We start from the raw sequence: 11781 nt of genomic DNA, 5'->3' as shown, positions 1-11781 counted from the left end.
ACCCTAACGGAGCCCCCCACACCCGGCACGCCCCGAGAAATACTGGAGCTGCAAAGACTCGGCCGACAAACAAAGGCTCCTCCCCATCCCAAGCTCAACAGGGTGCAGGCAAGGGACTGGCGCCGCCTACAGACGAACACCTTTCCTCACTTGCACAGGCTACACAAGATATACCCCGACAGACACAAAGACAAATGTCCCTGGTGTGAAGACACCCCGACACTCCAGCACATCACATACGAATGCCCGAGGCGCCCGGCACATGGCCGTCTCGCCGCTAGTCAGGAACTCACTCGTTAATGGTCGTGGGAGGCGCGACTCACGAACTGGACTTGGGAAGCCAGCTGGCGACCCTCGACCAGGCCGGCGAGCCGCGGAAGCCAGTGGGGCCCTGGGAATAGGGGCTCCACCCATAGACACCAGTAAGATTTTTGTTTCAATAAAGTTGTTCTTCTTCTTCTTCTTCCGCGAAAGAGGGGGAGAAAAAGAGGAGGCTAACAGCACCGGCAAGGGTGTTGCGGCTTAGATCAAAGAGTGCCGCTACTTTCCAACATCAAGGGGTTTTAGGCGCCTCAGCTATAAGTTATTAATCACCTATTATTCACTCTACCTCAGTGGAAGAGCGCCGTTCGGTTATGTAGTTCGGTAGTGCGGCCCACTCGACCAGTGCGCCGTGTGACTAGAGTGTACTAGTGTGACACCATAGAATATGACACCCGTGATGATGATGATTATGAATTAGGCGTGAGATCAGTGGGCGTGACCCTTTGGAACGGGCGTGCTCATATCAGAATTAGTGAAATTCAAGTACACAGATGTATTGCACCATAAAGTAACACATTGCAGGAGCCCAAACAAGGCTAGATAGCCAGCATCGTGAGCACTGATTCCCACAATAAGTGGATCTGCTTTTAGAAGCAGAAAAGCACATGTTATTGATCGAATGAGTCCTTTTGTCAGACTTACTTAGCAAAGATACATTTGCACAATTTACCTAAAGACGTAACGCATCTTGTTTACCGCATTCAAATGACTTAAACAAATGACACATATTTTGACCTTTTAACACTCTACTTCAAGGCTATATCTCAAGGTTGCTTGTTTTATTTATCCACTGAACAACGGTTATATCATATCTCTAGTTTGCATTGTTTATCCCGAAGCGAATTTCACGATGGACCAACTAAAATGCGCCAGGAAGTTACCAACGTAGACGTGAGTTACGTTTTACTATTTCTAATTTCCGATTGCCATTTCTTGTAATTTTGTACAAGTTGTGTGGAGGAAAGGTTGCCGTGTCCGAGCGTGCTGGATCACATTTCGAGGCGCGGTCCTGTTCTGCGCCATTTTTGTTTGCGTTGTGTTGTTTCTTGACGAGTAGTAGACGCTTCTGAGTACTATTTAATTCCGCGCTGCAGTTATTGACCGGCATGTGTGTGTTTTGCCGTGTTGATCAACCTTTCTTGTGTATGCTTTATTTTCTTCGAATCGCACATTGCGATGTCTGCGGCCCGCAGGTATCGGGTGTGCTACTGAACGCCGCGTACGAGATTGTGGAAATGTTTCACCGCTGCGTTGCTCCTCTTCAGAGAACGCTCCCCGTAACAACATTTGTCGCTTACACCTCACGCTTTCCCGTGAAGGCGAACTTTTGTGGGACAAAGTTGTCTGCGTGTTCTCAAACGCCGGTGTGCGCTTACAGGTCGTGCGGTAGTGCGCGTCGGACGCCGGCAATAAACGTGTAAAAGCAGACGAGATCGATCTCTTCTCTCACAGGACTGAGTATGTTTTCTCATAGCGTTGTGTCCTACAACTAGCTTGTGAACTACAAGGTCGCATTCGACAGCTGACTGACGCACCTTGCGCTACTTCATAGAGCTCATACAAGGACGCGAGGGTAGGTAGCCGGCGGCTGGAACCTTCCGTGCAGCGTCAACGCCGCTCGTGCCTTGTTCCAAGCCGTAGGGCACGTGCGGAGGCAATCTGCAGGTTTTGAGGTTCTGTGTATTACACGTGTGGGCGCTCAGGTGAAACGAATATTTGCAATTTTACCTACCAGTGAGCTTCCCGTTGCACTGCTGCAGAATGTAAAAGCGCGCGCTAATTTCAAGTGTTGAAAATGTTGTGAGACGGGTGAGGTTTCTTGCTTTCTTGTGAGATAGGTGAGGTTTCTGGCAATGGTATGCTACTGGGGAGACAGTTGACAAAATGGCTTGCTGGCCTGTAGTTCATGTGTTAAAGTGGCAGTGTTCACGTGTACCTTTCATGTTATCATTTTGGAGTATTTGCTATGCGAACGTGCAAAGGAAAGTCATTGGCGTAATTTGCAAAGCTTCTTTTCTGTAAGAACTACATGCCATCAGGTGAAATGTATGTAGCTACCATCGGTCAGTGCCTGTTCTTAGTGATCACGCTGGCGTTCAAACTGTTTTGCGATGTGAGCCCAGCTTTCTGGAGGTTACTTTGATGGGTGTTCGTTTTTGTAAGTTGGAAGCTTATGCAAAACACAGAACACAACAATCTAGGTAAATTGCTTTATAGCCTGTAGTAAAACGGGTAAAACGTTGAGAGAGATTTAGCAGAGTTTGCACATCTATGGTGGTTCCAAAAGACTTACAGGCACATACGTACACATGACGGTGGGCATATTTTCACTGATTTACTATCGGAGATCCAAACAATGCAGAGGTTCACAGGAAGATTGAGATGGAAGTGATCCACAGTGGTCATACAGGTGATGTTGCTCGCTGCCAACATGTTGGCAAGAAGGCTTCTGTTCGTCTGGGTGAAGTCACGTCCTCATGTTGAAACTGTTGGTTGCAACAGCATCTCTTGTTCAGCCACTGTTGATTACTGTCAGCAGTGGCGCATCGACGGGGGGTGGGGGGTTAGGGTGTTGTACTTCCCCCACGCATGCAGCCCCACCAGTCCAACGTGTATCTTCAGTGCTCTGTTCACATTGTCATTATCATTCAGGAGGTGGCTTGAGGTCGAATTTTCCTGATTAACAAAAACCCTCTATCAATGTCTTGTATTTAGTCATTCACTCTTAAATTACTTTGAGTAAAACACTGATGAAATAAACAATGTCATCATTCTTGGTGTCATTATTAGTAGAATTATTAGGCATATTCTTTGCTGTTGGATTCCTCTGGCTAAAGCAAGGACATTACATATTATGCAAAGTGCTTGCTCCCCCCCCCCCCTCCCCCTTACACACACACACACTCACCACAAAAATTCAACCCCCCCTGGCAGAAACCCTGGGTGCACTACTGACTGTCTGAGAGGCTTTTACTCTCATGTTAAGTGTAGTTAGTGTAGCTCATTACTGGGTCTAAGTGTCCATCTAGTGGACATGCCCATTTTGCCTGCTGCTGATGTTTTAATTGGCTGGGCTGAGGTATGTGTAAGAAAAAAAGGTGCCCCCAGCCAATAAGCACTTCAGCAGCAGGCGAAATGGATGTGTCTGCTAGGTGGACAGTTGCAGAATGCACCCACCCCCTGGTCAGACGAACATCCTCTCAATGTGCTCGCAAACTATGCAGTGGGAGAAGGCTGACAAGGTGTGTGCCATTTCCTTTGTCACATCCGCCTCTGCTTAGCCAGTCAATGACAACTGTAAGCAACGCTCACAAAAGTGATCTATTAGAAGATGCTAGATCCCTAATAGATCACGAGCCTTTAGAGATCAATTTTGCTTTGATCACTATAGGCCACTATAAAGAATCTAGATCATTATACTGCCACAGTATCTTGTATAGTGTTGCAGTATACTGCCACGTGTCAGTTTCGATTTTCAGTAGATAAGTGGTACTCTCCTGGAGATGTCTTGACTTCTCTCTGCTAAGACGCTTCTTTGACCTAGTTGGTGTGACATGGCAAGTACCTAGAGCGTGAGCAGATGAAAACAGATCAAGGAACAAGTGCACCATCCGGTCTTGTTCCTTGCTCTGTCTCCATCTGCTCGTGCTGTAACTGCTGGACTGTTGTAGTGGCTAATGTGTTATGCTACTAAGCTCTAGGGCGCAGGAACGAATCCCGGTCGCGGTGACCGCATTTTGATAGGGGTGAAATGCAAAAACGCCTGTGTACCGTGCATTGGGTGCACGTTAAAAGAACCCCAGATGGTCAAAATTATTCCGGAGTTCCTCACTACAACGTGCCTCACAATCAAATCGTGGTTTTGGCATTTAAAATCCCAGACTTCAATTTTGTTAATTTGCTCATGCTGTACATACTTGCATTCTCTCTCCTATTCCATACACCCAGCAGTTAGTGCCTGCCAGGAACGTTATTAGGGGAACTTTGCTTACATTGTTATGGATGATGCCAGCAACCCACAAGTCCACCTTTTACGAGGAACGCTTGTCCCTTTTTAGTCACACCACAAGAAGCCAGGCGCTGTGAGGTGTTTCGTGCCACCCTGGCTAATGTGTCCAAACATCCCATCTTTACTGCAATGGGCCTGCTGTCTTGATGGCAACAGAGCGGTAGGGGATGTTTTGTCCTGCTTTCGTGCCCTCTGCCAGCACCAAGCCGGAATGCAGCTTGATGCAAACAAGACAGGACTGCACCTATGGCCCTTCAGAACACATTCATGTATACTAACACGAAATGCTGCTGAGAAGTGTGATGTACTGCTCAGTTCCAAATCCCCATGGTCACAGCAAAAGTTCAAGGCAATGCTTCAGTGCCTCATAAATACCCTTTGCATAATCTTAAGCAACTTGCGTACTCTGTCAGCACAAAGTGCAGTACAAGTGCTGGATGCTCTTAATCCAGTGCTCGCAAGTGTCGAGTAAGCTCCATAGCTCACCCGAAGCCTCCTACTCGTGCAACAACCACTGGCCGTGGGTCATCCCAGATGTCTTCAACGCACATCACCAGCTATGGGCTTGACTTTGGTGTCGCAGTGCTTCGCTGCACACACAGTGCTCACTCTTTCTATTCCCCCTTTCCCTTACCCCCAGTGTAGGGTAGCAAACCGGACACTCGTCTGGTTGACCTCCCTGCCTTTCCTCTCATTGCCATCTCTCTTTGAAGATGGGCTAGTTGGCTGATGTTCATTATTGGTGGGAAAGTGTGACAAAAGAACAGCAGATGACGCTACTACACTGGAAAAGTAGTGAGGTAATTGCTGTCAGCTGTTCTTTTGCTGCTCTCCTTTAACCTCAAAGGGAAGTTCCCATGGTCAGGTTGCAGTCTTTGAGAAAACATGTTTGCCAGCTTGCCACAAAAGAGGGTTGATAGCCTGCTGTCCCAGCCATGGTTGGAGGATCAAAGAGTGCAGTAGTATCGGATTATGTCAAATAAACTTCAGGAGAGTTGCAACTTGGGCTGGTTGATGTGGCATTCCTGGAAACAGAACTAGCACAGTGTGAAAACACACGTAATAAGGGGACAGGACTGTTTTTCCATACATGCTGAGCAAATGTGATATTTGCTCCCCGACACAAAGTTAGGAAATTTGCAGGTGCAAGTTGGAATCAACTAGCGCAAGACTGGGGCAATTGGAGATCGCTGGGAGAGGCCTTCGTCGTGCAGTGGACATAAAAATAGGCTGATGATGAAGATGATGGCAAAAACACAGGTCTTTGAATATGCTCCGGAATCCACACATTTGATTGTTCTCAACGCAGAATCTGACCAAGAAGCGTTACATATGATGAGGAAATATCAATAATCACTGAAGTGGAAATAGAGATTAAACTTAATGCACACTATTACATCACTCTTTTTTCAATCTATTTTTTTTTTCTCTTTGTCAACATAGAGTCATACCAACTAGGCCAGATTAGGTGTTATATATCTGTAAAATAACCTCTGAACCCCCCTTCCTTCCTTTATACTCACTTTGCATAGTACTGTTCATTTAGCCGAACCTGGCCCCTTCAACGTTGGTCCCTTCCCATGTGCATGTGACAGGTGTATGAAAACCAATGGAGAGTGGCTGCCAGCATTCATTTTTATGAACTTCAGTCAGTAGGTCAAAGGGCTAGGAATTCAGAAAACATTTGTCTTTAATTCACACCTACAAAAAAAGCCTGGTGGACTGTGGTATTTTTGGGTGTGCATTCCCTACCAATCATTCATGAGGGTATCACTTTCACTGCGCACTAGTTTTCGAAAAGAGCAGAAACAAGCATGAAGGAAGAAAATCTCAGGCAGGCGTTTATGCAGCATTTATGTCTACAGGCTGGGCAGTAGAAGCAAGACAGAGATTTACAGGAATGTGGAGACGAAGTGATAAACAGTGGTCGAACAAGAAATGTCTCCGGAGCCAAGTTTAGACAAGGCGACTTGTCTTGTACCCTGATTTGGACAAGTAAGTACCCTTGTCGAAATGCTGGCTCCCGAGACAACTGTTCTTTGACAGCTGTCAACCAAATGTGCCTTTTATATTGCTAGGCATCACATCATATGTTGCATAAAATGAAATGGCAACCTAAAATGGTCAATTGAAGATATGGTCCCTGCTTTACAGTTCAGGTGATCACCAGTGGGAATGCGTTGTTACCGATTGCACAAAATGTGTTCCAAGGGAATGAAACTGCTTTCTGGGGTGGCAGCGGATTAGATTAGGTTAGGAGACGCCTGCATATAGCATGGGCTTGGTTCATGCAGAATAGGGATTACCAAACCTATGACCTGCAGTAGGGATTAACACCTTCCATGTGGCAAAATGTTATCAGCGATTCTGAATACGAAATGCCATGCTACAAAATTTTCTAGCATGGCCTCATGAAGTGGCAGAAATATAATTCACTGAGCAAATATTACGACTACAGCCTCTTGCATGTATGCATAATCAATACATGCGCTGGCTACGATTTGCTATTGGCAGGAGTGGTTGTTACTGTAAGAGCAGAACTGCAGTTCACCACAAATGCAGTGGCAGCTAGCCCTGGCACACGTTGCACCCATGTGCCATGCCATGTTGATGGACTTCCAACTTGAAGCAACCATGCGTTGCTAAAGTCTTCTTCGGAATTGTTCTATACTGCTGCAGAATGATCCTGTCATCTATGATCACTGTTTGTGTCAAACTGATAGGACAAGCACTACACGTCTGACACCCTGCAAAGTGGTTATAATTATGATACTCGTTGAAAGCAGTTATATTTGGGATAATATAGCTTCATGCTACATTTACATGACACTTTTTTATCATACTGGTTGCGTAACCCCCCTTAAGTCGTGTTTCAGCATTTAGAGAGTGACAGGTTAAATTAACTAAACAAACTGTAAAGCAACACTTTCCTTGGCACTTTAACAATAAATAAAAATATCTCTATGAATACACTCTGAGCAAAACCAAATTAAAGGCATTTCCAATCAGCGCATTTTGTTTTCCAGCCAAGCGAGCATTTTTTAGCAAGTTTAGATAGGCTAGTTGCTTGCTAAAATTGTGAAATATATTACCAGCACAATTGAACAGGGCACAAGTAGTAGGCACAGACACTGCAAACCCTCACCAGCTCTTGTTACCAGCATTCCTGGTGTCTGTCTACTGCTTTGTGTCCTCTTTAATTGCACTGGTAACATGTTCCACATGGTGGAGAAACGGAAAGGGCGTTGGCTAAAAGATGCAAGATATAGCGCTGAGAACGGCCTGATGGTTTATTACAGGGATGATGATATTTACGCCACTCAACACGCAAGAAAATGTAACAGTGCAACAGACCCCACTAGAGTTAATGAACTAGAGCATGAATAATGAGTGTACAAAATAACAATGTATCAAAATGTCAACACTCTTGAATGTAAAAATTTTTTTGCCTTGCTGAAACAAGAGAAGTACTATTAAATTTTCATTTACTGAAATAGGAACAAAAATTTCCAGGCTTCTTTTCCCATAGTTAGTGTAAACACACGGTGTGACAACTATGTAGTGAAAAGGGAGAATTTTCCCCCCTTTAGTAATTGACGATTGTTGATTGGTTGCTTCCATGATGATTGTTTGCACTATCAGGTGTGGGCAAGGCCCACGTTGCCCATGGAGGAGCCCACAACACTGGAACTGCTGGCTTTGCAGCCACAGCAGCCTGGTGTAGAAGAGGAGGAAGGGGCTACACTGCCCCCGGGCACACTGCTGCACATTGATGGCGACACCCTGGTGGCAGTGGTTGAGGAAGGACAGGCAATCGCTGCTGCTGCAGAGGAGACAGCGCCACGTGAGTACGCCTCACACTGCTTCACTGTATGTCGTAACGCCGGAATGGAAAAGGCAATGCAAGAAAGAATACAGACAGGGTGAAGGGGAAGCAGGGAAAAGGACTAGACATGTTGCCTGACAACTGAAGTTTATGAAAGTGACACAAGATAAATACACAGAAAGATAATATCACATCGGCGTGTATACTGTGCGAACTCCATGCAACTGGGGAAAAAAAAACACAGAAAGCAAAATGCTTACCAGCTGAAGTACTAATATATAACCCATACTGCATGATAAAATTTGTTTCGTAGTGCCTGGCTGATGTAGACATCATTGCGGGTGGCATTTGCGTTATTTTTTGCAGTGCTTTTTCTGTTCTGACCACAAATCTGTACCAACTTGCTCAACTTTTTGTGCTTTTGATCACTATGTCAGCAGAGTAGGCAACTAGGCCACTGTGAAATACATTGAAAATCTTGGAGCAGACACGGTACAGTTAAACCTCGAAATAACAAATTATCAGATATAATCAAATAAATCTAAAATGTGTCTCACCAGTATCAGCGTTTAACAAATAGGGTAAAACCTCGTAATAACAAAGTTGAAGGGCGAGCCAGAATTACTTCGTTATATGCATTATTGAATGTACTGGAATAGGAATCCCTTTGAGGATTTCAAGGGAAATTTCACTTACTTTGTTATATCGATTATTTCGTTATCTCATTTTGTTATAACGAGGTTCGGCTGTATATAATTATCACACATATTGGATAAAGCAAAGGAACCTTGGTGTTGGATGTAATTTCATTACGAAAAAGTTCAACTTTATTCAGGAAAACACTGGGCACCAGTTGACTTTACCGTGTGCCTGATAAAAAAATTTTCTTAGGGCCTGGCTGATGCAGACACCATTGTGAGTGGAAAGTGTATGTGCTGCTTGTAGAGCTTGTGGATCGGGCAGGCCTTCAGGTTGTCAATCTCTCTTTCAAGGAGACTGCAGCAGCAGCGGCGCTAACGCAGTTCTCTTCTGGTATTGAGGTACAGTGTGCTGCGCATAATAATCAGACTTCTTTGTCCACTATGAACATGGTCATTTGTTTTAAAGGTTGCCATACACCATTGTCTTGTGCATTGGAATCCTGTGGCAGTTGATAAACTTGTTCCGCACACTAGTGTGTTTGAAGCACTTTTTCTCTTTGATCCTATGCAAGCTCAGGTGCGCAATGGATAAAAATAGTGTTATCAAAACACAAATAATTAAACTGTGCAAAGCTACGTAGGGAAGAAAAGCTGCATATAACAAGGTCTAATGCAGTTTTAAATGCGTTAGCATTAGAGAGGGGAGAGGAGGCTGATGCAAGTGGAAAGGAAGGAAGCACCTGATGTCGCGAAAGAGGAGGGGAGCACAAATGCAGCGCGACTGGAGGCGAGAGGAGGATGAGTGCGTCATATGTCATCCGCTCCGGACTTAGGGGAGTGCCTTGCCATCTTGCATGGAGGAGAGGAGGCGGCGTGCGCTGAAATTTGGCCCTGGATGCGTGTCGTGCATTCTGATAATCGTGTTAGTGGCTGCATTTGGGTTCTGCGTGCTGTATAGTTAAAAGTAATAATAGACGCCGTGCCTTCTTTGAGTTGTTTGAGCGATCCTGTACAATTGAGTGTCGATGGAAGAATGCCGAGAGTATGCAACGAGGATGTGCAGCCGAAACAGACTAGCAAAGGCAGCACCGTTCAGCAGTGATAGCGGAGACGAGGTGTAGGCAGTGCGCAGTTGAAACGGACGAGGAGTGTCAAGAGTGTTTGGTAAGAGCAGCTGAAGCGAGGCATTTTAAGCGTACTGTGGAGTCTCAAGAAGAATGACAACATCGTTTGGCCACTGATGCCTTTAATCAGTGTTCGTCCCATCATTCCGTGCAAAACCGAAACATGTAAAAGGGGCAGAACGGGAGAAAACTAATGCTAATGCATTGCTGTCGCATGAATTCCTTTGATCACCCTCAATTTTTGTCTGAGCTTTCATCATCTTCATAGTTTTATCCAGTTTTCTTAGTTTTGAAGTTGTTCACCAGCTAGCCTTTAAAGAAGTGCTGGTGCATAGATATGTTCAAAGTTGCATATAGAATCATCACACTTGGCAAGCATTTATGTTGGGAAATACTCATAAAATATTTTAATTTGATACTATTGTTGTCTCGAAATGTTGGATTTTGCATCAACAACATTATCATGTAGTCATGATGCAGAGCAAAATTTGTTGACATCATGTAAGGCTATGTATAATGCTTTTTGTAATAAAACAATAAATGAGTGTGCTGTGCACATCTACGAACCAGTTTTGGTTTCAGTACCAGAACCAAAACTGGCTCATAGAAAGAAGTATTATAGTGAAGTGTTTGAGGCACTCCAGCACGTCCCAGCATTTTTTGTCAAGTTTTCTAAAATCGAAGGATCTTCATTCAGCACAAAAGCATGACAAGTTGAAAATGTTGAAATAGCCTCTCAGGGCACAAGTTGAAAATGTTGAAAGAGCCTCTCAGGGCGCATTATCCGTGAGTTAGGTGCAATGAATTTCACAGGGAGTGGATGGAAAAGTGATCTGGTTGATGAAAGTGGCTTGTGCTGCATGTATAAGCTGCAGACGTGCATCCTGCGGCAGGACTACACAGACAAGATGCGTATCATTTGCTGTGCAGAGCTTACAGAGCTGGACCTGTCAAGCCTGCTATCCGTGGAGGAACCCGAAGAAGATGTTCTGCAGAAGGCGTTGCTCCAGGCTGATACGGTGGTGGCAGGTGCGGTACTCTGTGGTTTAACATCTGAATGGCAACCTGTTGGTGCTGGTCCTCTGCGCATTTCTTTGAAGGGGTCCCCATTTCACGTTCAAACTAAGAGACACTAAAGGCAAATGTTGAATCAAGCTGTATTTTTAAGTTTGCCTTCTATAATACTAAGACGGCCTCTTCATTCATGAGAAGATGATTTATAAGCCAGAAAAAGATGCAAAATATGAAAGACGGGTTGGAGTTGACATCATGAATTTCGACAGTGCCTGCTCAAGCCTAGTTAATTTTATATCTGTAAAGATGGACTACAAGGCATTCTAAACGGGCTAAAGACTGAACTTAGCATGTTTTGAAAACTTTTACTGTGCCACGAAAGCTAAAATTTGAGAAAATACTTGGAAATTGGTGATGTCACATTGATGTAATGGTGCTGGGGTTTCAGCTTGAAAGTAAAAAAAAAGGGAAGTTTGACATTCATTTCCTCTTCCAGTAATCATTAATCAACCTCTTCCACTGAAACCAATGAAAGTAATGTTTTTTCAAAAAGTTTATCACTTGAAACTGATTTAGTGTTTCTCTTTAGTATCCCTTGAAACATGTGTGTTGCCTAAGAAAATTGTACGAAGAAGCTTTACACATTCTAGTTGTACTCACATAAAATCGTCAGTTTGTGTACACCCAAGGACCGGTGGTGATGTTCCTTGGGTGTGCACGATATACCTAAGTGCACATGAAATACCAGCACAGGTTGCGGTATTTATTATTATGTTTTTAATACTTTAGCATTCGGAGTGTCAGACTGTAAAAAAAGTGTATGTGTGGCAAGCCAGTCACTTG

The 11781-nt window shown here is 44.5% G+C and overlaps 1 protein-coding gene across 1 annotated transcript in view; it reads left to right on the top strand.

Moving 5' to 3' along the window:
• The first annotated feature begins 1136 nt into the window (after positions 1-1136).
• The window catches only part of LOC119464369 (zinc finger protein 263), a 31792-nt gene continuing 21147 nt past the window's right edge, over positions 1137-11781 (top strand). The window contains exons 1-3 of the mRNA XM_049655214.1: positions 1137-1215; positions 7976-8177; positions 10855-10953. Of these exons, the coding sequence (XP_049511171.1) occupies positions 1189-1215; positions 7976-8177; positions 10855-10953 (328 nt within the window). The 5' untranslated portion in view covers positions 1137-1188. The remainder of the gene's footprint in view (positions 1216-7975; positions 8178-10854; positions 10954-11781) is intronic.

This window comes from Dermacentor silvarum, chromosome 9 (genome assembly GCF_013339745.2).
Source record: "Dermacentor silvarum isolate Dsil-2018 chromosome 9, BIME_Dsil_1.4, whole genome shotgun sequence".
NCBI classification, from domain to species: Eukaryota; Metazoa; Arthropoda; class Arachnida; order Ixodida; family Ixodidae; genus Dermacentor; species Dermacentor silvarum.
The sequence above is the reverse complement of the archived record's forward strand: the minus strand, read 5'-3'. Positions and strand labels throughout refer to the sequence as shown.